The 27,580-nt window shown below is 43.9% G+C and overlaps 1 protein-coding gene across 1 annotated transcript in view; it reads left to right on the forward strand.

Annotated features, from left to right (window-relative positions):
• LMAN1 (lectin, mannose binding 1) overlaps positions 1-24,672 on the forward strand; it is a 78,862-nt gene extending 54,190 nt beyond the window's left edge. The window contains exons 11-13 of the mRNA XM_068251263.1: positions 11,714-11,861; positions 14,552-14,667; positions 18,683-24,672. Of these exons, the coding sequence (XP_068107364.1) occupies positions 11,714-11,861; positions 14,552-14,667; positions 18,683-18,719 (301 nt within the window). The 3' untranslated portion in view covers positions 18,720-24,672. The remainder of the gene's footprint in view (positions 1-11,713; positions 11,862-14,551; positions 14,668-18,682) is intronic.
• The last annotated feature ends 2,908 nt before the right edge of the window (positions 24,673-27,580 follow it).

Raw genomic sequence — 27,580 nt, forward strand, 5'->3', positions numbered from 1 at the left:
TCGCTGTCCTCCCGCTGTCTGCTGTTGAGCCGTGATCAGCCCCGGTAACAGGTTCAGTCGCATGCGCAGAAGGCCACGACTGAAGCTGATCGGCAGACAGCGGAAGGACGGCGAGGTAGTCGCGGACGAGTATCAAATTTTATTTCACAGCTCTGGTTTCCTTTTAATTGCAACCCATTCCGCCGAAAGTGCCCAATCTGCCACTCTGCCGACGCAGGGGCAACAGCACATTACCACCGGACTTCCACGGCCGAAGGCATTGAAGTCAATGGGTGACACACATATCCACCTGGGCGGTATGGACGAGCTCAGCTCGTCCATCACCGCCGGAGGCTGCCGCTCAGGCCCTGCTGGGCCGATTTGCGCCAAATAAAGAGCAGCACACGCAGCCGGCACTTTGCCAGCCGCGTGTGCTGCCCGATCGCCGCCGCTCTGCGGCGATTCGCCGCGAGCAGCGGCGAAAGAGGGTCCCCCCAGCCGCCTGAGCCCTGCGCAGCCGGAACAAAAAGTTCCGGCCAGCGCTAAGGGCTGGATCGGAGGCGTCTGACGTCAGGACGTCGGCTGACGTCCATGACGTCACTCCGCTCGTCGCTATGGCGACGGTGTAAGCAAAACAAGGAAGGCCGCTCATTGCGGCCTTCCTTGTTTATTCTGGGCGCCGGAGGCGATCGGAAGAACGCCTCCGGAGCGCCCTCTAGTGGGCTTTCATGCAGCCAACTTTCAGTTGGCTGCATGAAATAGTTTTTTTTTAATTTAAAAAAAACCCTCCCGCAGCCTCCCTGGCGATCTTATCAGAACGCCAGGGTGGTTAAGAAATGTTGCTGGCGGTGGTGCAGTGTGCATTTGCGGAATGACAGAACTATGACAGAAAACCCCAAGAATCCCAATGACGTACTTCCTATCCAGCATGGAGTACATAACTATGTGAAACTGCGATTTCAGTCTATCGAAGACCAGCAATACTTACAGCTCAGAAGTAATGTATAGCACGTGCTGTGATAGTGCAAGCACACTACGGCAGTAGCGGAGGTGCTAGATCACATTGCAGCAGGTAAAGTACAATGGACAGCTCCTTTTTGGACGGAGGATCTGCCCTTGACAACTAGTGAAGTGCACAGAGCAGGTAACTAGGCCACCCGTGTCTGTAGCATGCTTACCTGTTGCGGCCAATCAGAAAGCCGCGCAAACCTGATGGAAGACCATGTGCAGTAAGGGCCTGTTTCCACTGGCGGACGCCGGCACATACAGAGATGCGAGTATTCACACAAATCCTTGTAGCCATGCCAAGCACAGCTATAGGGATCTTGGGTGCCTGCTGTGGTAAGAAGGAAAAAACAGCATGACGTCAGAATCACAAGGTTCGATTCCATCGGCAAGGCTGTTGGCAGAATAGGCAGCATTTTCCTTCTAGAATCGCTTGCGGGGAAACGCCACGGATTCTGCAGCAGCGTAAACCGGTCCAGACCGTAATTATCTTTTTGTTGGGAATACACCATATGTTTTTTTCAGCAGATAGATGATTCGATAGATAATTTCCGACACGTCCGATCTTATTTTTGATAATTTTTCTGATCGATTTCTTATAGAAGTGAATGGAAATTGATAAGAAAACATAAGAAAATCGATCTAAAATAAAATCTCATCGTGTGTTCCCAGCATAACAGCAGTACGATTAAGGTAACAGCCTTTTCAGTAAAGGAAAAAAAGAATTGGTGTAAATAGTGTATTTACCCTTGAACAATAAAAAAAAAATGATTGTAAAGGTGGCCATACACTGATAGATTTGCAGCAGATTGGACCATCAGATTTGTCAGATGCCTGTCAGGTCGAATCTGATGTGTTGCCACACACTAGGAACAGATTGTGAAATCTATTGGAAATCTATTGAAAGTGGATCTAAAGGCATTACCGCAGCATTTGATCCAATGCAACTCTATGGGCCATCGATCTGCAGCCAGCAGAAGATCGACCTAGATTTTCCATCCTGACGGATCAAAGCGATCATAATCGGCTGCAAATCGATCCATCGGCTGTTATTTATTGATGTATATTGCATAATCATTGTTGTATATTGCTTCCGCACGAGAATACAGTTAAATTGCGCACCCTGATATAGAAATTTGTTCACACCCTGAGTGGTGTGTCTGTACCACTATTAGCACCTTATTACCCTTCCGGTTCTCCGATATTTGGGGTTTACCGTATATGTCATTCCCCACCTGGTTTTAACTGTTTTCAGTTGATTGTGTTAATTTTCTATAAAGGATGGAATTTTGTATTATTGTGCTGATTTGGTGTGGTTTTTGAGGTCATAGCTGCTTCTTTCTGATTGCCATCGGCTGTTAGATCGTGCATCGATTTGCGATCGATCGAATGCTGAAATCGACCAGTGTATGGGCCCCTTAAGGCGCAGGGTCTTATAGATATTAATTTAACCTCCCTAGCGTTAAGGATGAGCCTGACTCGTCCATAAAAAACTAGCTAGGAACGGTAAGGATGAGTCATGCTCGTCCAGCAATTACATTTTATCGCCTGAGGCATCGCTGGCGTGCGGTATTCCTCACTGGCAACTCGCAGCTTCCCTGCAGGCGTATTACCGACGTCTTCTCAGCAATCGCCGGCGGCAATCTTAGTCCTTCCTCCTTCATTTTCTGTCCCCCGGCGTGTTCCTCTGATGAGGCTGCATCCGCCCCCTGGTGTCGGGCATATGCAGCATCATGACATCAGGCGGCTAATTCAGTTTTTTTGTATTGGATGCAATACTAACATCTGTATTGGATCCAATGTAAAAAATTGTGTGAAAAAATAAAGGTTTGGGCAGCACTACTGCCCATAGCAGCAAACATTAAAGTTTCAAAAACAAAAAAAATTAATAGTTTTTTTAAAATACTGCGCGCATGCTTGCAAGCGGTCTGCAAAAATGCTTACAATATAAAGAAATGCTTAAAGAGAACCTGAGGTGGGTTTGAAGAATATTATTTGCATACAGAGGCTGGATCTGCCTATACAGCCAAGCCTCTGTTGCTATCCCAAACCCCCCTAAGGTCCCCCTGCACTCTGCAATCCCTCATAAATCACAGCCACGCTGCTGACAAACAGCTTGTCAAAGCTGGCTCTGTTTACCTCTATAGTGTCAGTCTGCTGCTCTCCCCACCTCCTGCAGAACTCCAGTCCCCGCCTGCATCCCTTCCCTCCCTGCTGATTGGAGGGAAGGGACGGGGGCAGGGACTGGAGCTATGCAGGAGGCGGGGGAGCAGCTGAGACTGACACTACAGATGTAAACACAGCCTCACAGCATGGCTGTGATTTATGAGGGATTGCAGAGTGCAGGGGGACCTTAGTGGGGTTTGGGATAGCAACAGAGGCTGGGCTGTATAGGCAGATACAGCCTCTGTATGCAGATAACATTCTTTAAACACACCTCGGGTTCTCTTTAAGGCCTCGTTCACATTGCGTTCCGATCACGCTAGCGTTGGACATTTTTTTAAGCGATTTTTTTTTGTTTGTTTGTTTGGTTTTTTTTCCCCTTCACGACGATTTCTGTTCGTTTGACGTTCTTGGTAAGCGTTTGTATAGACGTTTTTGCAGAGCGATTCCGTTTTTTCACTTTCTGACATCAGGAAGTGAACTCTTTGATCCGGAAAATAATACAATGTATTTATTCTTAAAACGCAAACGCAATCGCTTCACAAAGCGATTTTTCCTATACATTCCATTGTAGCAAAATTGCCCCGAAAATGGTCCATGCAGTGCTTCTCTGAGCGGAAAGCGGACGGATCGCCCTAATCTGAACTAGTGCATAGGATGGCATGGTGTAAGTGCTTTCAGGGCGATTTTGAAAAATCGCAGGCGCTTAAACAAAAAAAAAAAGAGCCCTAAAAAATTGTACCTCTTTTGGTACAAAAATTGTGCGTCAGTTACGCCGGGGAGGTTAATACAATACAGTGGATTTTTAGATTTTCATGTTTTTAGAGTTTAATACCACTTTAAATGTTACTAAAACTTCATAAATAAAATTATTTAAAATAGTATATTTCTTAGACAGGGATGCAGTGATCTACGCACACTATACGCTCTGAGCAGGAGCCGCTGTACACATTCCCATTGGGCTGTGCTGTATCTAAGTAGGTCATCTGTGCTGCCAAGATTATCATAGTTTTTTTTTTGTTTTGTTTTCCTTCTCCGCTTTTGCTTTAATATTCTTCGCAAATCTTTCTTCCAAGTGCGCAAATTAGATTTACCAGTAAAAGTCTCAAGCCCCTGGTCTTATTTAATATTTACTTAAACTCTCCTTAATATCCCAGGACCAGATTAAACCTCTGTTTTTTGGATATTCTTAGAGAAATGAACAGCCTCGCGTATCCTCGTTTATTGCTTATATTCCATTTTTTTTTTATCTTTTTGCTCATCTTCCTTTAGAGAATTAAGCATTTTCCTTGCCCAGATTTGTGGGGTTTTTATTCCCAGATCCGCTGATTGGGAGCTCTGTCTGTTGTGATGCCTTGCTTAAGATTTAATAAAAGTGGTTAATATCTAATATGTTTCTCCGAGGGATTTGTGTTCTATGAGTTAATCCTGGCATGTAGCCTATTGCCAATTTCGGCCTGCAAATCACCTCTAAGCCTTTTGTGTTTTATTGATTTCATTTATTTTCTAATGAAGGACAATATGTATTGGGTTTAAAGAACTGGACCTGCTGTTCACAAAGCGACTTTGACTGGTCTGTAGATGACAAGGTAGAGGGTATGTAGACCTGTACCTTATTGGGTAAAATTAAACACACTTTACAAATTCAAGTTTCTTAAATTATACCTTATTTCTATTTGCCTATTAGTCAAATATAAGTGGAATTGTTGAAAAAAACAAAACATTAAAACCTTTACTGTTGACATATAGAAAAGTGGGAGTCGCATGACCACCACTGATCCTTGTTGTTTCCAAAAGACTAACAACCACCACTGATCCGTGTCTCCTGAAGCCTACCACCACTGCTGATCCTTGTCCCCTGAAGCCTATAACCACCACTGATCCTTGTCCCCTGAAGCCTACCACCACTTCTTACTGATCCTTGTCCCCTGAAGACTGGCAACCACTACTGATCCGTGTCCCATGAAGCCTACCACCACCACTGATCCTTGTCTCCTGAAGCCTACCACCACCACTGATTCTTGTCCCCTGAAGCCTACCACTGTCACTGATCCTTGTCCCTTGAAGACTGGCCACCACCACTGATCCTTGTCCCCTGAAGCGTACCACCACCACTGATCCTTGTCCTTTGAAGCCTCTCACCACCACTGATCCTTATCCCCTGAAGCCTACCACCACCACTGATCCTTGCCCCCCTGAAGACTGGCCACCACCAGTTATCCTTGTCCTCTGAAGCCTACCACCACCAGTGATCCTTGTCCTCTGAAGCCTACCACCACCAGTGATCCTTGTCCTCTGAAGCCTACCACCACCAGTGATCCTTGTCCTCTGAAGCCTACCACCACCAGTGATCCTTGTCCTCTGAAGCCTACCACCGCCACTGATCCTTGCCCCCTGAAGCCTACCACCACCACTGATCCTTGCCCCCTGAAGCCTACCACCACCACTGATCCTTGCCCCCTGAAGCCTACCACCACCACTGATCATTGCCCCCTGAAGCCTACCGCCACCACTTACTGATCCTTGTCCCCTGAAGCCTACCACCACCACTGATCTCTGTCCCTTGAAGCCTACCACCACTTACTGATCCTTGTCCCCTGAAGCCTATCGCCACCACTTACTGATCCTTGTCCCCTGAAAGCCTACCGCCACTTACTGATCCTTGTTCCCTGAAGCCTGCCACCACCACTGATCCTTGCCCCCTGAAGCCTACCACCACCACTGATCCCTTTCCCCTGAAGCCTACCACCGCCACTGATCCGTGCCCCACGAACTTACCTCCCCGGGATTACCACTTCCAGCAACTTTTCTTTCTTTTACTCTGAGGCTGACTCGGTGTTACCTCCAAGGAGGTTAACAACCAGCAGAAGAGGTATTGGGTAAACACACATGTGTTTGTGTGGTTCATTGGTCAGATTTTTTTAAATGTTAAGGTGGCCACACACGATACAATAAAATGATCCGATTTTACAGTAATTCGATAAAAACGATCGTATCTCTCGAAAAAATCGAAAGCTTTTTTTTCATTCGACTGAAAAATCCGATCGGATTTCCAGTTTTTTTCGATTTAAATCGATCCGGAATGCCAGATATTTTTCTTCAATTTCTACTAAAGATTGTATGGTGTGTGTTGGATTGTTAATTTATTAATATACACACCCAAGCAATTTTCTCTGAGTTTCCAATCATTTTTATCATAATTGGGGAGAAATTGAACATAGGTGTGTGGTACATTGGTCATATTTTTGAAATGATACAATCAGTCAGAAAAAATTGATTGCAATTCTTAAATTGAACAGATATTTAAAAAATTGTATGGTGTGTGGCCACCTTAAGTCAATCAGAAAAATTGATTGTAGTTCTTGAATTGGAAAGAAATATAAAAATTGTATAGTGTGTAGCCATTTTTAATGCAAACGGCAGTTGCGATCCAGTACGAGATGACAGTGGATTGTCCGTTAGGCTTGAGACACACTGCAGAACGCTTTTTGATCGGTTAGTGCTGTGTTTGCGGTTTAAAAAAAAAAAATGCTCCCATTGACTTGCAGTAAAATTGCGATCGCTGCAATTTTGATGCAGTTTTCCTGGAATTTTAAAGGAAACCAGAGACAAACTTAATTAAAAGATTTATACATACCTGGGGCTTCCTCCAGCCCCATCCGCACAAATCGTTGCCACACTGCCGTCCTCTACCTCATCTGCACTGGGTTCTGTTAGTTCCGTAGTTGCGGCCAGTCTGACGCAAGTGTAGTGCGCTCTCTCTGGCGGAGAATAGTACTGTGCAGATGCAAGTACTATTCTCCTCCAGAGGGACATGGGGGGAGCGCACTGTGCTCGCTCAGACTGGCCGCGACTAACACAACCCGGTGCAGAAGAGGGAGAAGCTGGAGGACGGCGGCGTGGGAGTGAACTCTGCGGATGGGGCTGGAGGAAGCCCCAGGTATGTATAAATCTTTTAAATTTGTTTGTCTCTGGTACACTTTAATGCAAGTCAATGGGGTTTTTTTTTGTTTGTTTGTTTTTGTTTTCTTTCTATGCAAATGCAGAGCTGACTGATCAAAAAGCGCCCTGCATTGTCTCAGACCAAAGCGTACATCACAGCATTCATGTGAATAAGCTCTTAGGCCCATTGCACACCAAAAACCGCTAGCGTATTCACAAATGCTTAGCGTTTTTTCAGAGCAATTCTTGGCATGTGCAGAGCGATTTTCTACACATGCCTAGCGTTTTTTGGAATCGCCTCAGAAATCTGCAAAAATGCTGCAGAACCCGAGTTTGCATTTGGGGAAAAAAACGAATCACTCTGGTGTGCTCCATCCCATTGAAATACATTAGCCAAGCAGTTTTCAAACTGCAAGCGTTTTTAAAAACGCTCAGAACCGCTCTTGGTGTGCAGCAGCCCTTAAGGGGCCCATACACTCTGCCGATTTTCTGGCCGACCGATCGATCCCGATCGATCGATTGATCGTTTGCAAATCGGTTGACCAATCGACCGATCGATGGCCGATTTTGATGGATTTCCATCGAGCTGGCAGGATGGAAAATTTAGGTCGATCTGATGAGATTGCTTATCAGTTTGCATTGGCCTTAATGGAAATCTGATGGCAAAAAAATGCCATCAGATAGAATTCCAATAGATTTCAAACTGAAATCTATTGGAATTCTATCCTGGTAAAAATGTTCTAAAAACGCATCAGATAGATCATCAGATGCATTTCTTATCTATCTGCTGCCAATCTGACGAGTGTATGGGCACCTTTAGAGTGTTTCTCTGAAATTTCTCTGAGACCTTCCTCCTCTTCCCTGACAACAAGCGCGCTGCGTACACGGCAACTGTCCTTGTTTTTATCGTTGCCCGCGAAGCATCTGCGCTCATGATTCCTTCAACATTTTATCACCCACAATAAGCTTCTAAGAACTAAATTCTGTTACTGGTGTTATTTTTTCTATTGTGTCTTTTATGCCCGGAGTAGAAAAGGGATTAAAATCCACATGATGATAAATATTTCTCTTTGCAGATCTTAATCTCTTTTTGAGCCCAATAAAGTAACCTAACAGCACAAGCTGAGTGACACAAGCATATTGATTAAGCAGCATGTCCCTGTGTGATTATCCGATCGCGTTACAGATCCGTGGAACGCCCCGCTACCCAAACACAGCCTGGACCTTAATTTGATTTTTCTGTCGTAGCGGCGCACTAGCGAGGGAGGAATCTCCCTGAGCTGGAATATTTCTGCACATATGGGGGAATGAGTTTCTCTCATGGTAAATGTAATCTTGGACCTTAGCCGTAAATCTTCTCCTTATCCTTAAGCCTCTGCTTTTCTTACACAAGTGCATTAATTTCTTTTGGAAAGCTTTGCGTTTCTCGATGGTACGCAGTTTTTGTTGTTTGCTGTGCTGAGATGAAAACCGTTCTTCTCAGCAAGTTGAAGGTTGTATGATCGGTGGAAAGACGTGTAACAATAGCTGATGGTGACATTCGGTGATTGCTAGCTTCTCGAGTAGCGGTGTATGGATTCCGCTCGGTTGGTTTCAAGCAGAGTAACTCATTGCGCTTATTTTGGGTGCTAGTTCTTCATAAAACCCACACATTGTTTGTCCATTTGTCCCAGATATTATTATTTACAACATTTAACATTTAAATTATGTCCCTAGTACAATGTATGGCAACAATATATTATTTGGAAATAAAGGTGTATGTATGCTTTCTATTTTTTTTTTTTTATTTATTTATTTTTTTTTTTTTTGTACCTGATCAATAGTTACAAGCCCTTATTTTCAAATATAACAGTAATATACCCTCATGACATACATAGTTTAAAAAAATTGTTTTTTTTTTTCAAATGCGGTCACTTTGGGTCTTTTTTTTTTGTTTCGCTTTTTTTTTTTTTTTTTACAAGTGTTTAGTTTGGTCATTATGGGGTAGGGGGTTTTACAAGGGGTTAATACCTATTGTAAAACTCTTTTTTAATTGTTTTTTTTTATTTTAATTTTACTGTTTAGCCACAAGATTGCACTGTACAATATCCTGGTTACCAGGAAGTTTTTGATTTACTTTTTTATGAGACACTTTTACTTTCATTTTTATGAATGAATATGGCCTGATGGTAGTCCTGTTCATTCATTCCCAGGTACTTAAATTTGGCTCGGGGAACACATGTTCCCGTTTACCAGTTACCGACGTGCACTGCCACTGATTGACGGGAAGCGTATATATGTCCTGATTGATTTAAAGAGGCTCAACTGGATGCATATAAACATCCAGTTTGAGTTAAGAGGTTAAAATGCTTTTAGATGTATATGATGTATAAATGTGAAAACGCAGAACACCTATAGATGTTGGCGGCAGTGTAAGGATTAATAATTAAAATTGTTTATATTTTACTATAATTTAGTCAGTGGCTCCCCATTGGGAAATTTTTACTCGCCCGCCCCCCCCCCCAGTTATGCAAAGCGCCCAGCAAATCCCCCCCCCAGCCATGCAAAGCCCCAGCAAATCCCTCCCCCCAGCCATGCAAAGCAGCCAGAAAAGCCCCCACCTCCCTCAGCCATGCAAAACTACCCCAGCAATGCACAAAGCCCCCCTGGCCATGCAAAGGGCCCAGCATATCAAACCCCAGCCATGCAAAAACCCAGCAAATCCCCCCCCCCCCCCCCAGCCATGCAAAGCGCCCAGCAAATCCCTCCTCCCAGCCATGCAAAGCACTCAGCCCCCCCCCCAGCCATGCAAAGCGCCCAGCAAAGCCTCCCCCCCCCCCCTCCAGCCATGCATAGCGCCCAGCAAAGCACCCCCCAGCCATGCATCCCCCCTCTCCCCTGTGTCACCTGACTGCCACAGCAGAGCAGCTAATTTAAAAGCACAGGATGTTAAGAATATGCCTGCTCCCAAGAAAGCAGGATGTAGACACACTGCAGATTTATTGCAGGATTTGTATCAGCTGTAACTAACAAATAGAAAATTTTTGCGTTTTGGACTTTGGCTCTAGAACTGGCCGGCCAATGTCAGAAATTCCCAGCATTTTGGACTTTGGCCGACGTGAAATCGGCCAGTTCTAGAAACGGCCGGCCAATTCTAGAATTGGCCGATTTCTGGTTTTGGCCGTAACATATATACTAAATAACATCTATGCTGTAGGAATAAAGCCTGATGTGTAGCTGTGTCACTAATAGAGATGGTTAATGAGATGGAAATAATTCTGCATTGATGCTGGTTTATGCAAATGTATGCACTCCCTTTGCTCATGAAATCAAATAATTTGATATGTTGTTAAAATTTGGTTTGGTGACTACAAATTAAAGGGTAACTGAGACGGATGAAAAGTAAAGGTGTTTTTTTTTATACATACCTGGGGCTTCCTTCAGCCCCCTTCAGGCCAATCAGTCCCTCGCTGTCCTCCTCCACCACCTGGATCTTCTGCTATGAGTCCTGGTAATTCAGCCAGTCAGCGCAGTCCAGCCACATGCCGCTCCCACAGCCAGGAACATTCTGCACCTGCGCAATAGTGCTGCGCAGGTGTAGTACGCTTCCGGCGGTGGAGTGTGTGCATGCGCACTATGCCAGACTGGCTCAAGTACCTGGACTCATAGCAGAAGATGCAGGTGGTGGAGGAGGACAACGAGGGACTGATTAGCCTGAAGGGGGCTGGAGGAAGCCCCAAGTATGTATAAAACTTTAATTTAATCTGTCTCAGGTTTACTTTGTTACACAGTAGTACTATACTCTACGTATGCACTCCCCACAGAGCTGCAGGGAATCCACTGAGAATGTTGTGCACATTGAACACAGAGGTTTTGTCTGTCACCCATAAACCTTGTTCAGATTGTGCATGAAGAATGTGTAATAGAGGAAGAATCTCCTCATTCCCCTGCAGAGTACCTGCACATCATTCTTACATGCACCCACACTTACATTGCCTAGGGCCTGATAGATGTTTTTTGTTCCGGTCTTTACCTTTTACAAGTACTCTTACCAAGGACTAGTTTTAGTCTAAAGGGAATAAATATAGTAGTCTACATATCCTTCTCACTTCAGTTGTCTTGTAAAATTCCTAAGCGTTGGCAGTTAAGAGAGACGAATTTCACAATACATACTTGTAATCAACAAAATTGTAATATGCAAATTAGAGGAGTCGGAGTCGGTGGAATCCTAAACTTCGGAGTCGGTGGATTTTTGGACCGACTCCACAGCCCTGTCCCACACCTCTGTTCCTTTCTGATTGGCCAATATTTCTCAGGCTGAAACAATGCACTTTCTATAGTGAAGGGTGGGCAAATCAAGCAGAGGAGACTAAGGGCGGATATTACATCACGATTGGCTACAAAATAGCCACAGTAAATATGGAAACTGTCTAGAATAGGATTCTCTACTTTTCCTTCATAAAATTCACAGGAATCATAACGTGGACAGTGCAATACATCTGTTATGTAAGTAGAGCAAGTATTAATCTACTTATATATTTGCTTTTTTTTTCTGAGATAGTATGGCTGACCGCTCATCTTTAAACCTTGCGATTGCAAAACAGCTGGATTTATTGATCACTTTATTAATGTCTCCTGGTTTTAGGAACTCGATGAGTGAAACATTAAAGATAGTCTCTGGAAACCAGAACTTGGGTGGAGGAGGTTATGAGACCACACAGCACTTCAATGACATCAAGGAGCATCTGCATGTGGTGAAGAGAGACATTGAGAACCTGGTGCAGAAGAACTTGGTAAGGACCTGCTCACAAGATGCTGCTGTGGTGGAGGTCCATTATAATAATTCATTTTATATAGCACCAACATCTTCCACAGCGCTGTACAGAGTACATAGTCATGTCACTGACTGTGCTCAGAGGAGCTCACAATCTAATCCCTACCATAATTGTATGTCCATTACAGTCTAGGGCTAACGGTAACTGCATGTGTTTGGGGTGTGGGAGGAAACCGGATTGTCCGCAGGAAACCCACGCAGACACGGGGAGAACATACAAACTCCATGCAGATAGTTCCCTGGTTAGGATTCAAACCAGGGACCCAGCGCTGCAAGACGAGAGCACTAACCACTACGCCACCGTGCTGTCCTTCATCTCTACTACCTATTTAAAGTGAACCGTGCACTAATCACCTAATGCCTGGTACACACAATGCAATTTCCCATCAGATTGATGGTCAAATCGATAATTTCCAACAGGTTTGTTAAATAAATTTTCTAATTGGTTTTCTGATCACTTCTATACAAAAGTGATCATAAAAACGATCGGAAATCAGATTGAACCGGTCAGAAATGATCGATTCGACCATCAATCTGATGGGAAATTGCATTGTACGTACCAGGCATTATGGAGGTTCATAAACTGTGTGCAACGAACTCTCTAAGGACTCGTTCACACTAGAGGTGGTTTTCGCCTTGTTTTCAAGTGCAGTCGATTTTTAAAATCGCCCCCAAAACGCTTGTGCAATGTATCTCCGAGAAGGTTCATATCAGTGCGGCCCTTGCGTTCAGCAAAGCGCTGCCTGGACCATTTTTGGGCTGATTTTGCCTCAATGGAAGGTACAGGAAGAACGCTACATGTTTTGTGCATCGATTGCGTTTGCGTTTTAAAGAATAAATACATTGTATTTATTCTTTTCTGGGTCAAAGAGTTCACTTCCTGACTTGTGCCAAGGAGTGAATTACAAAACCGCTCGGGAAAAGCGCTTAGAAAAGCACTTTTCACAAACATGGAAGCCCATCCAAGCGCCGGGAATCGAAAAATGACAAAAACACCCCCAACGCTAACGCGAGCAGAACGCAATGTGAACGAGGCCTGAAGCCTCTCAGGATTTGGTGTCTGTAGAGGACAAAATGAACAAATTTGCTGATCAGGAGCACTCCGTCCATTGCCAAATGCATCTATTTCATAGATGCGTCTGATTAGATATGAGTCTGATTTGTAGAATAAGCAGTGCAAGAGCTGGCAGAGTTGGTGCAAAGCAATGTGGGTAACATGACACACCCATATAATTGAAGAAGAAAATGCCAAGCTATCCTTCCAAAACAGGAGTGTCGGTTTCACACCCGAATGCACATCATATGGCAATGGGTAGAACTCTTGTTTAAAGTCTACCCAAGGTAACATGCACCATATCCAAAAATTAATAACTAGGCTTTTTTTTGTTTTCATTTTCTACCTGAAAGCATTAACTTTCAGATATGCAAGTGACATTTTCTCTTCATTCGGACCCTTGTCCGATTATAGCGTAACCCTCACTGATAAGGAATTACGGCCATAAAACTTGTTCCTGCCAGAGAACAAATTCTGAGGGCAGGGGATAGATGAAAAAGGTCAATATTTGATGTATTTTAACTCGACAATAAACATTTAATCTCCTTTTGTAAATGTTTAAACATAAAATATAACCATGGGATTTTTTTAGGAGTAGGAGGATACATACAATGTTTATTTCCACCTCGGGTGTGGCTGATGTTGCAGATCAGTTTAGTGCTGTGTTTTAGCAGTACCTGTGTTATTCTCTACAAGGAGTTCCAGTCTTTATTGCAGCACTTCCGCTCCGTATACACAGCTAATGGAGAGACACAGAGTCCTAACAACTCCCTTGCTCTTTAGAATAACTGATAAGGTGTCCATTAACGGTACAGGTTTTTTTTTCAACAGATGCAATGTTTTAAAGCAAATTTTTATGGTCAAAAGTAATCGGAAGGTAATTATTGATTGTTCCCTTAAACGGGGTAGTTTAGAGCATTTTCTCTCTGGTAAAAATCCATCTTTCGGATCAACTACATTTTCTGTTCCATTCGACCATAGAATCATTTTACATCTATTTTTCACCACACACTGCGTAGTTTTTCTGTCCAATTCAGTCGTAAAAAATTTGCTTTAAAATATCACATCTGATGAAAAAATGGTACCATCAATGGGCACCTATAGTCGTATCCCACAGGTTTCAGTGCCGCACTAGTAGCATTTTAACTGTGGCTATTTTGAAGCCAATCCTGATGTCATTTCCCCCCTTACTCTCCTCTGCCTGATTGTGTATGCATTGCCCGCCCTTCACTATAGAAAGTGCATTGTCTCAGCACAAGAAATATTGGCCAATCATAGAGGAACCATGTGGGAGGGGAAAACCGGAGGGAAAAAGGCTTCAGCCAATTAGGCTACATTAGTAAGTCTGAGGAGAAGTAGAGAAGCAAAAAAGGACAACCCAGCATGCCCTGCAACTTCCTTTGTGTGTACCAAATTTTGTGTGTACCAAATAAGAATCAGGTAAGCTGGTGAATGATCATTTATCAACAAGAAAAGTAAGTGATTTTAACTTTTGGATTGCCTGGTTAGCATTCTTATTACTTGTTTACCAGATAAAAATAAAGAATTGATATGCCCGACAGTTACACAATAATATGAATGCCTTTCTTTTCCAGCCGCATGAGAAGCAGAGGTGCCCAGAAGTTGCCATCCCATCTTGTCTCTCCACGACACACTTCTTCATGTTTGTAGCCATTCAAAGCTTATTGTTAATTGGCTACTTTATGTACAGGTGAGTAACGCATCCATTGCCACCACTGTACTCTCCTGCCACCCTAAAGGGCAGTCACAAGTATCAGTAGCTATAGGGGGCTGTGGGATTTCTGTTCCTTGTTTTACCTAAAAACATGACACAAATACACACAGCTAATGTATACAGCTCTAAGGGTTTCTGGGTGGAGGCAAGATGCAATAAACCTTTGCCATTGGTGTTGCTTTTACATCATATTGATGTCTAAGGGACCATCTGAGTAGTTCCAGAGGTACTGCCTCTGCCTGTGAAGGATGAGGTCATGGGTTCGGTTCTCTGGTCAGGGAAAAAAAGGGACCATTTTTTAAAGTGTAGCTTCCCTGGCAGCATCTTGGCTTACTGTCCACACCTGCTACTTACCACTGTCCATGTTAAAAAAAAATCTGATAAATGCAGTGCTAGCTTCAAGTCTGTATTTCCTCTAATCTAAACAACTTGAAGGACATCTATCAAGAGCCAAGCATTATAAAAACTACAGTGTATAAATAATGTCTAAGTATTGTTTAATGGCTGTGTAAGCATTTTCTGAGTTACCTTGTCAGTTTTAGCTGCATTGGAAGAATCCATTAGCAGAGGTGAGTCTGTGTTCTGTGTGAAATGTGACATCAGCCAGTGCTGGTCTCTGTATTTCTCAGAAAGGTACAATGAAAGATGTTTCTTTCCTTGGTGTCAAGTTTTACACGCTATTAGCAGTTAATGTTATGCTGGGGACACATGATGCAATTTCCTGTCTGATCGACAGATAATCGGACGGGAAATTGTATCTTGTGTACATGTCAAAGCAGCTCCCAAGTGATAAAGGGATCAAAAGTTATCCCCCCCAATGTTAATGTGCCCCTACACCTCAGGCCGGTCAATTGCAGCATGAAATCTTTCAGAAATCAGCCTAGCGATGCCACATTCACTGCCTCCATTGCTATGCCATCAAACCCCTCTCTCAATTGTCTGTCTACACAAGATGCCAGACTTTCAGGGATGGCTTAGGAGAATGCACTGAAACTTTTACCACGCTAAGCAAAAGGAAAGTTATCTGCTATCTGCTTAAAGAACAACTATCAAAGAAACCATTTTTTTGTACAACTCACATTCCTATAGAGCTTTTAGCCAGCAACACTAGAAGCCTTTTCAGGGGTCTCACAGAGTGGAAAAAATAGCTTTGTTTACCCAAAGGTATGTAACAATTTTGTGTGCATCGGGGGAGGGAAGGCAGAGCTGTAATATGTAGCTAGGTTACACTTCTCCCTGGCTGCAAACTGTTTACTCTAGACTGCATAGAAGAGAGAGACACACACAGAACACGCAGAGCTGCAGGTGATGATGATTTACACACATTTGAAGCTATATTTCTCCTTTCTATCATTCTGAACTCCCTTTTACTCATTTTTACTGCTAGTGAGGACTGTTTCTGTATTCTGTATGCGGGATGTCCTGGTCACAGTCCTCCATAGCAATGCCCACAATCCCTTTTCTCTGTCATTTTTTCTTCACACAAATGAAAAGATGAAAAAAAGCCTTTGTATTGCTACTTGCTAGTAATTACTGGAAATATATGTGGCATTTAGAATTTTACTTTAATGAACAATGCCAGGACTACACGATGTAACTTCCAGTCCAATCGAAGGGAATCGGACGATTATTTCCGACCCGTCTGATCTGTTTCTGATAAAGGGATCGAGTTATCATTGGAAAATTGCTCCCTTTATCTATAGGGAGCAGTTTGGACATGTACACACGATATATCAGTTTAAACAAAATGCATTGTGTGTTCCCAGCATAAAAGCCATGTGTATCACTTATTATCCAGTCCTGATTGCAATAAGAACCTGGTTTTCACTGCTCTTTTATTGAGCCCTTTTATAAACATGCTGGTTAGTGTTGAAGGGTAAATGGCTGTTATACTGCCATTGATGAGACTCCGCAGAGCTCTTGGTCCAGAGCTGGGCATAGTTAATCTGTCGGCAGCTGCAGAGATGTGGTGGGCGTGGTCAGTGAAAGACTGTCTGGCCTTTCCTCCCAGTTCCTCCCCATTTCTTCTGAATCGTGATGGAATGGGGAGGGGTTTGGACATCCCACAGACTGCTGCTTAATCTAAAGGCCTGTACCCACTACACGATTTTTCTGACAAACAGTGATTTTTAGTTTAAGCATTTCCGCGATCTCATGATGTGGGTAGAGGCACGTGATCACCGGAATGATGTTTAACGATGCGCAAGAACAACCATCACTGCGGATTGGATCTGCAAGAACCACAACCACTCTGCGCAAAGTACTGAGCTTGTCTTTCCATTCGTGCCCATCGTGTAACCTCACATATATCCGCTGGAAGGAGGGTGGGTCGTGGAACGCTCGTCAGAGGGATGCTAATGGATCCATCCTCCTCCATCGGGTGGCGAGTATTTAGCTTAAAGGACAACTGTAGGGAGGCTGCCATGTTTTTTTTTTCCTTTTGTGCAATACCAATTGCCTGGCAGCCCTGCTGATCTTCTGTCTCTAATACTTTCAGCCATAGACCCTGAACAAGCATGCAGCAGATCAGGTGTTTCTGACATTATTGTCCGATCTGACAAGATTAGCAGCATGCTTGCTTCTGGTGTTATTCAGACACTACTGCAGCCACATAGATCAGCAGGGCTGCCAGGCAACTGGTATTGCACAAAAGGAAAAAAATACATGGCAGCCTCCTTACAGTTGTCCTTTAAAGGACAACTGAAGGGGGACGCATATGGAGGCTGCCATATTTATTTCCTTCTAAACCAGGCTTTCTCAACCAGGGTTCCCTGAGTACTCTGCAGGGGTTACTTGGCATTTTCCCCTATAGTGGGGGAAGTATAATAGAGCTCACTATAATAGGTGGTACTGTAACAAGAAGCACTAAATTAGGGGCTTAGGAGGCAGTATAATGAGTGGCAGTGTAATAGGGGGTAGTGAAATAAACAGCCACACATACTTTTAAAGACCATGCCTCCTGCAAAATAAATGCAGGGGTTCCTCGAGATCAAAAAGCTATTTCCAGGGTTCCTCCAGGGTAGAAAGGTTGAGAAAGGCTGTTCTAAACAATACTGGTGGCCTGGCTATCCTGCTGATCGATTTGGCTGCAGCAGTGTCTGAATAAGCAAAGTCCATCTTTGCGAAACAGCTGTCAGACATCATTTTCCCCCCACTGCTGTAACCACTGTGTCCACCCACCACAATAAAGGGTTTTTATGCAGCAGATGCCCATCATCTTCTTTTTTCTTGGACTGCAGTGTCTGAATAACACCAGAAACAAGCTGAGCTGGTCCGTAACACCCAGGTGGTTTAAAGGAAATAAATATGGCAGCCTCCATATCCTTCTCGCTTCAGTTGTCTTTTGTTTTGTTGTTGTTTTTACATTGAAAACCTCTTCAGAGGATTCAATGTCAGAGCTAAAACGCTGCATCTCCGCGGCATAAAGAGGTTTTAACCCCCCAAAATCCCGGGGCAAAAATCCACAACTTTGAAAGTCGTGGTTTTTGCTGCCCGGTGGAGGCAGAGTATTGGGCAGTAGCTCTGCCTCCAGTCCAATCAATCTGCGCTGATTGCCGCCTCACCCCGCCCCTCTCAGTGAAAGAAGACTGAGACGGGCGGGGAGAGGCGGCGATTGGCGCAGATTGACGCTAGTAGAGGCAGAGCTACTGCCCAAAGCTCTGCCTCTACCCGAAAGGAGCCCCAAGTCTTGCCCCGGGGATTTATTGCCGTGGGAATGCAGCGTTTCAGCTATGCCATTATTGCTGAAGACGACTGCAAGGTAAGAAGAGCTATTTTTTTAGGCTTTAGACTCTCTTTAACTGAGCAGCATCGGACATTGCCATAGGAAGTCAGTATCGCAGGTAATAATAAAGTAATAAAATTTGCTGAACTCACAAGTTCTCCTAATAAGTAGAGATCTATACCTTTCACAGCAGTACAGGATACAACAAACTATGACATGGTCACCAGATTGCAGACAACCCATTTCTCCTCTATTTTTCATTTTCAGGAGTCAACAGGAAGCAGCAGCTAAGAAGTTCTTTTGATGAGCCGCCTCACATCGGGATACTCGGTGCCGCGCTACAGCTGACGTACTCCTGTAGGCGAGGGACTTTTTAGTACTGCTCGACTAGGTTAAATTATTGAATTTCTGGAGAACACGCAAAGGCAAAAGAGCCCTTTTCTTTTTGGCTTGTTGACAAATCTGTATGAATACAAGAAAAGATGAGAAAAAAATATTTTTATCTATTTTTTAAAACGTGTCCACAAGAACTATGTGTTTTCTTTTTTTCAACTTGGTTACAATAACATCTGACGTTATCATTAACCGTAAGACCCTTTAACACTCAGGGCGGAGCTTCTTCATTTTTTTTAATTTTCTCTTCCTCACTTCAGTGGGGAACGCTTCATCTTGCTTCTATGTTAATGCTGATATAAGTTGAGTGCTGATACTTTTGGCAATGCCGAAAACATTTTATAGAAACCACTCGGATGTTAATTGGTTTGTGGGAGAAATCTCTGTCCTGTGCGTCGTTCATAGGGATGTGCTCTTATAACGTTTTATCAGAGGTGGTTTTCCCTTTAAAGCGGATCTGAATTCGGAACTTCCTCTCTGCTCTAAAAGATACGCAACAGCATAATAACCTTTAATGAAAAACATTTCTTTGTTACAGCTGATACAAAATCCTGCAATAATCTGCAGTTTTTCTACTTCCTGCTTTCATGGAAGCAGACATAGTGTTAACATCCTGTGCTTTCATATTCCCTTATCTGCCATGCCAGTCAGCTGACACAGCTGAGGGATCAAATTACAACTTGTGAATAGACACAGATGAGGACTAATGAGACCGGCTAAGCTCTCTTATGCTACGTACACACATGCGACAATGATCGTTCGTTATGAACGACGAACGAACTTTTAATTGAACAAAGAACGACCTAAGTAAAGTTAGTTGTAAAAGGTGAGTAACGATCTGATCGTTAAAACGAACGTTACATCACATAAAGCAACTATTGCGCTTGCGCATAAAAATGAAAAGTTCCATGTAGAAATAGTGAAATGCGCATGTCAGGCCTAGTACGAACGATCGTTTCCAATGATGTACTACTTTTACAAACGATCGTCGTTGGGAAAATCCGCCAAGCTAGATCATTCGTTTTGAACGATCTAGCTCATCCGGCGTTAGACTTCATGGTCGTTGGCTGCTTTTTTTCAAACGATCGTCGTTTGAAATGATCGGAGAACGATCGTTTCAAACGACTATAGTCGTATGTGTGTATGCACCTTTAGTATATACTGGGTGCGTTTTTCTGTTTTCCTTCTGTCCTGTGCAAGAGTTCAGGTCCACTTTAAAGCGGACCCACATTTCTGCATTACAGGTGGACGGATGGGTTTTAATTGTCAGTCTTGGTAATATTTTTCCCTGATTTCTGTGACAGTTGGCACCAGGTGAAAAGTGGGGCAGTGTTCTTAAACATTACTGTTGTTGTAAACAGAACAGGCTTCCCAAGGACACCTGTTCTGTTAAAGAACCACTATAGCCAGGGCTGGATTTACCATAAGGCACTGTAGGCTCTTGTCTACAGGCGCCTTATGTAGGAGAGGTGGCTCCCCTCCCCAAATGTCCTCTACCTATTGGGAAGGCTACTTAATACTGTGGTGAAAGCACATCTGGCTCCCTATACTCGGGAGGGGGGGGGGGGCACTTCTACCTAGATTAATGGGGTTACCAAATACTGGGGAAAATCTGTCTGTCTAGTCTAGGGAGGAGGGAATCCTACCTAATATGGCGGTGTGGTCTGAGTTGAGGGGCGGAGTTTATGGCACGAGAACGCCCACACCCACCGGCTCCTGAACTGTAAATCTGGCTCTGACTATAGCAAAAAAAAAAAAAAAAAAGTAAGTTAGTCTAACAGAACTGACAGGTTTTGGACTAGTCCATCTCCAGCTTCCCCCCTATGAGGAGATGGACTAGTCCAAAACCTGTCAGATTTTAACTGCTTACTTTTTTCTACTGCAGTGGTCCCTTTAACGGTAGGATTCATCCTCTAACTTACTATAATTACCACTGGCGACAAAAGTGGGGGGAGGGGGGTCTCGGCAGTCTACAATTTTGGCAAATGTTCTTAACCTTCATTTTCATAAACTAAACTTAGTGTTCATGTACTTGTGCTTAAGATTTCTTTAAACTGGGGATCCTAATCAATCATGAAAGATTACTGCCATAATTTTAAACCCATTTTATAATACTGCCATGTCACATCCAGAATGTACAGCTTATAGCCTAAAGTGGGAGCGACGTGTCCGAGGAGTAGCAGATCTGCAGGTAAAAACGGTAATGGTTTTACCTAAATCCTGCAATTAGTCACTGAAAGTGCTGTAGACATCTCCTTTGGGGTTTTCTTTCTGACAATAAAATGCAGCATGCATAATTGGTGAAAGAGCAGGTCAGAGAACCCTTCCACTCTCTAGATACGCTGCAAGCTTTACCTCCCCCCAGTCGGCAACAGTCTGTATCCAGGTATGGCTGGGTGCACAGTGCACACATATGCATTTTGCATGCGTTTTTATATTGTTTTATGCAAATCACTAGGAAATCAACAGGAAGCGGAAATGCATCAGAAAACACTCTTTTTATAAAAACACATGTAAAACGCATTACATTGCGTCACCATTGTTTTTCATTATGTGCATTTTTAAAAAATATGCAACAAACTAGCGTTTTTAAAAACGCATACAAAACGCATATGCTTTTTTTGTGGCCCATTGACTAACCTTATGCGCATAAACGCTGCGTTTTCTGCAACGCTAACGTTTCTGCTAAGTGTGTTCTCAGTCTTAAGTGGAAAGTGGGCGGGCGCGTGTGTCATACGTCAGTCCGTCAGCCAGTGAGACCTATGCTTCCTGTGTAAGCTGCTCCCTGATTACTGAGGGAATTGCCGGGTTATTTGTGACTTGCCTGTGCATGGCTGCAACGTTACAGTATCCTCCAGACTGCACAGAAAGGTGGACAGAGGTGCACACTATATCTGCATTAACTGGAGAGACCTATGCTTCCTGTGCAAGCTGTTGCATGATTATTGTATGCAAATACTGGGATATTGAGCGATGCGCATTAGACCTCAAACTTGGAAATGATTGTAAAACTCAGCCTGTAGAGTGTAACCTTCCAGGATTCTCAGCTTAATTCAGACAGGGCATGATTGTATCTATAATGCAAATACAGCGCAGCGTCTAATCCCTTCCCCAGCAAGATGCTCCTTCAGCTGTCGTGCTAAGCTGCAGTACATTAAAACAGATCCCCAGCCCTATAACAGCGCTTTCCATGTGTGTTTGTGTGTATGAGGCCCCTGCCTGCCTTCTATAAGTACCAACTTGTTGTTGAAATGTGCAGGCCCAGGAGAAAGTGGGGGAGGCACGGCAAAACGCTGCAGGGAAATTTGGGTGCGACATGCCACGCCATAGGCCATAATGTGCACTCGGACAGTAATTTGGGTGCTGGCAAAAGACAGAGCCCAAATTACTATAGAAATAGCATAATTCAGCCGCCAGCAATAGCTGGCAGCCAAATTACATCTTTCCCCAGAGTCCATAGCGGCCTGGAGGGGGAATAGTAATTAACCCCGCCAGAACTTTTGCAGGAGCTGTGTGATCCTGTTTTTTCATGTATGCTGGGGCGGGGAGAGGGGGTTGTCCGTAGCAACCAATCAGATTGAAGGACATGAGAGCTTAAAGGGAACCTAAACTGAGAAGGATATGGATTTTTCCTTTTAAAATAATACCAGTTGCCTGACTCCTGCTGATGCTCTGTCTCTAATACTTTTAGGCACAACCCCTCAACAAGCATGCATATTAGGTGCTCTGACTGAAGTCAGACTGGATTAGCTGTATGCTTGTTTCAGGTATGTGATTCAGCCACTACTGTAGCCAAATAGATCAGCAGGACTGCCAGGCAAGTGGTATTGTTTAAAAGGAAACATCCATATCCCTCTCAGTTTAGGTTCCCTTTAAAGTTTTGTAGTAGAGTTGCAGGCTCCACTATAATAACTGCCCTGGGGAGATATTTCACTACATTCAAAAAACAAAACAAATGATTAATGTAATGCCTAACTTGCTAAAGTGTGTGTGGTTCCTTAAGAGGCACTAGTACAGAGAAGAAGCCCATCTGGGAACAGGAAAGATCTGCACCTACTTACCCTAAACATGTCTGACCTCCATAGACCTCTGTACACAGGAAGTGCCGCCCATTAGAGGTAAGCAAATGAGAGGCTAGTAATTTCAGCACTTCCTGTGGTTTTTGATTGGCCTAGTTCCAAGGAGCATACAGTTTGCATGCAAGCTGGTGTCACTCGCATGTCACCGGCCATCTCTACTCAATAGTAGGGCCAGTGAAATATTGTGAGTTCATGCTAATTTTATGCGAATTTAGGCAGCTTGACCTTCAAGCTGTAAAACAAATTGCACCACTTTGCAATGCCCAGCCTCTCATTGCCCCTCCGCAGCCAGAAGCACTTGTTGCTGCCACAGATCAGTCGTAGGCGATGGCCAACGGAACACTTCTTCCTGTTGGCTGTCCGCTGCTTGTCGATGTAAGCCAAAGAAACGTCAGAGTCCGGGAGCAGGTCTACTAACAAGCGATGGATGCGGCCATCACAGGTTACAAAGTTGTGTACACCACTGCCAGCGTGCCTAATGCCAGGTCTGATGTGTAACTGGGAACTACGGCTTGTGATTTACTGAGTCTGAGAGCAAAGGAGAGCCCGAGTGATCCGCTGACCCGATCCAGTAATCCTGGGCTGGGTTCTGTTATAGTGTACCGGAGCCTCTTCCCACAGCGTTCTCTGGTCCCCCATTGCCGCTCGCGGACACTACAGAGATTACCGACAAGATGACTGCACCCGCAATGCCAAACGATCGCTTTCCGATGTAATTGCCAAAGCGCCGTAGACTTAGCGGACACATCGTTTAATAATCCATTACAGCTCTGTACGAACTGTTGTGAACGATTATCTGACTTTCGTTTTAAATGCCTGATGGCCGTTGTGGATCGTTTAAACCTTTGTTAGTTTCATTCATTTTCAAATTACGTCTGAAAGAGAAATTGTTTGTTTTGAACGATTTCTCCTTCCTGTGTGTACCAGGCTTTAAACACAGTCTATTAGATATGCAGACGTTTCCAGCTGTCACCTGAGTCATATCAGACTGCAGTGAAGATTGCTGAAAGATGAGTGAAATGGCAGCGTACACATGGCAGGAACTTTTTGTAATAAACCCCAAAGTTACCTGAATAAAGCAATTTTTTATGCAAATTTTTATGAACATATGTGCAGCTTGAAAATGGACCAATCAATATAAACCTTGGTGGGACTTGAATGGTCCATTTTCAAGCTCCATATATTTGCATAAAAATGTACATAATCCTGCATGAACTTGGAAATATTTGCATGTCATTGGTCATCCCTATTAGCAACTCTCAATACAACTGGAGATGGTCAGTGATATGCTAATTGATCTGGTTCACATGCAAATTGTTCACAGCTGGGCCAATCAACTGCACCTCCTGCTAGTTTTTTATTGGCCGGTTTCCAAGACTCATACAAATTTGCATGACCGTCTCTAACTTTGATCTGATATAATGCAGATGACAGCTGAAAACTCTTGCTTGCCTACTAGAGGCAATGCTTATCAGCCTTAGTAAATCCAGGCCTGTGGTTAACCAACGTCAGTACCATTTGTGTTCAGCAGATCTGCGATCTGTAGACCATTGCCATCAGTATTTCCTTTAATGAATACAATGTATTTGTTTTGCTTAAATGGTTAATTTGGTGGTGTTTTTATTTTTAATTTTTTTTCCTCAAATCATTTGAAATGTTTTTGATGTTAACAAACCAGTGTTAAATGAGACGTTCGCAGCTCCGTGTCAGAGTCGGAGTTATTCCTGAAACTGGACAGATATTGTTTTTTAAACTAAAGGGGGAAAATAAAGACATTGAAATAAACATTTTGTGTGCGTGTTTGTGCAACTCAAGGTTGCAGCAGTGTTAATGTTTTTATCGGTAGTTTTTTTTTATACCGTCCTTCAGATTTTAAAGCCTGGTACACATATCCAACTTGGCTTGACCAATTTTCCACTCCCATGGTGTATGAGAGTGTACCTACACAACCCGTTAAAAATATTCAACATCTGTTCGCTGTGAAGGTGGTAAAATTGGGTAGTCATTGGCCAATCAAAATCGGATGTTTGTACCAAGCTTACAATGCACCTGAGATGGGGGAGTTCTACTGTACTTACCTGTGGCTTCCTCCAGCCTTACAGATCCCTTGGTTTCCTCCTGGCCCACTCCATTGTGCCCCTCCAAAAGCTTGCCATCTTGACCTGTCGCACGCTACTGCACATGCGCGACCTGAACCGTGTGCCTTCTCGATCATGCTCCCATTTCCAGGCGGGTTTCACGCATGTGCATTCGCCGATTGATCAGATGAGGACAGTGGTACAATGGAGTGGATTGGGAGCACAATGAGGGACCCACAGCTACAGGGGGCTGGAAGAAACCTGTATAGCACTTGGTTCGAGGTGTCGCTGGAGGGATGGAGCCCCCACAGTAATTGTGTATGCACCCTTAGGTTGACATTTAAATTGAACCTAATGGAGACATTCCTACTCCCCTTTCATCTCCCAGATCAAAAACTTTCAGGAGGAGCACCAATAATGAGGTAAACTTGACATGTGCCACGGTCAAGGCCTCTGTGCCATTAGAGACCAACAACAGTCCAATCACAAGTAAGACCAGCACCACTGGAGATGAATAGTATCAATAAGCTCTTTTAATCACACAAACATGGCTTCAGCAAGACAGACGCTGTTTCGGGCATAGCCCTTTCTCAAATTGCAATAGCCTACAAATAACACCACTACATGTGTCCTTAAGTATCCCTCCCCCACTAAAAACACCAATCGGTGTCCTGCTGGGCGGGGTGTAGCATGGCGGACCTGATGGGGAACAGACAACTTAATATGCAAATCACATTGGGGAGACATAACTTCCATTTACCTGTCACCTGTAGCGAACGACAATCAAGACACGCGCAATGGGAGCCGGCATCCTCCTCCAACTACGTCATCACCCCTCCTCCCCGTGCGCCGCATCCATCAAACAGCGGCAGCACGCAGGGGGCAGGCACCATGTGTATCGATGGAGCGCAACACTGCGCTCCATCAAAAGGCCCGAACTTCCGGAACAACCGGAAGAAACCTCCACTTAGCACGCAGAGTCCGATGGTCACTAGGCAACAAGCCTGAGTGTACACAATCGGGCTCAGCAGCTTGATACTATGCGTGCGCCCAGTCCACAGCCTAGGAAACGCCACTTGCCGCCATAAAAACGTAGAAAAACGTAAAAAAGAGTCCGGCCACAAAATAAATACTGTGGACACAAGACATATCAAGCGAAAAGGCATACAAGAACGTAAATATCCCGACTTAGGACAAGGCGCACGCTAGATACAAAAATCAAGAACCCAAAAATTAAGAAAAATTATAAATGTATAGAGAACTATATAAAAAAAGGGAAAATAAGAATCAAATAACCCAAAAATTAAATCAAAATATAAAAATATTATGTCAGGCAAATGGATCAATGTCACACCATGTGTCAGGATGGCAATACATACCACCCAGAAGAAACCTCAATCAGGACGGCCATACACACCACCCAGGGGAACCTAAAAACACAAAAAGAGCAATAGGTATATGAAAATTGCAACATCACAAAATAATAATAAAATGATGGTGAAAAAGGCAAGGTAATAAGAATATCACACAGCTGACATTAAGTTAACGGTTATGGACACAAAAACCCAGATCGTACTCCCGATTCATACCCTTAGGTTCTAATGTGTCCAGCTTTCTAATCCAAGCTGCCTCTCTTTTCAATAATGCCGTTTCTCTATTACCCCCTTGCCAGTTGACGGGGACAGAGTCAATAACTGTCACCCTCAACTGCGACACTGAGTGTCCCTTTAAGGCGAAATGTTCAGAGACAGACTGACCCCGCACTTTGTTACGGATCGCAGACTTATGGGACGAAATACGGTCCTTCAACCGCTGGGTAGTCATACCCACATACCCAAGGCCACAAGGGCACTTGAGTAAGTAGACCACAAAACTGGAATCACACGTATACCGTCGATTTAAGAAAAAAAGTTGTGCCTTGGGATGGATGTGTGAATCTGTTGCCTTTAAGCACCATCCCACACATATGGCATCCCAGGCATGGAAACATACCAGCATGTTTGCTGCTGACCTGTGCATTTTTTTGGGTCAATTTGTCACGGATCGTCGGTGCCCTTTTAAACGACATAATGGGGGGAAAACGAAATTCAGGAACGAATGGAAATCCCTCAGTGAGGATCCTCCAGTGCCTGCGGATCACTCGCGATACTGCGTCACTGCAGGCACTGAAGGTCGACACAAATGGAATGCGTGGGCCAATCTGTCTCCGCCTCCCACCAACACGAGGCACAAACGTAGATGGGGGATAGCCCCTCCTGCGGAACTTCAACGTCATTTGTTCTTTCTGGAAACAACATCTAGACTCGTCACTGACTATTTTGTCCACCCTACCTAACTGGCTAAGTGGAATGCTGTTTTTGGTACCTGTTGGATGAAAACTTCTATAATGCAAAAGTGAGTTGCGATCAGTATCCTTGGTATAAAGGTCAGTGGAGAGTCGGTCACCCACCCTGATGACCAAAGTATCCAAAAACGAAATAGACACTGGATCATGGTGGGACGTCAGTCGTATAAAGGGACACGAGTCATGCATCTGGGTCACAAAATCCATAAGGGTCGAACGGGGCCCCCTCCAAATGCAAAAGATATCGTCAATAAAACGCCACCAGCATAGT

The sequence above is a fragment of the Hyperolius riggenbachi genome, chromosome 1, assembly GCF_040937935.1.
Source record: "Hyperolius riggenbachi isolate aHypRig1 chromosome 1, aHypRig1.pri, whole genome shotgun sequence".
In the NCBI taxonomy this organism is placed as follows: domain Eukaryota; kingdom Metazoa; phylum Chordata; class Amphibia; order Anura; family Hyperoliidae; genus Hyperolius; species Hyperolius riggenbachi.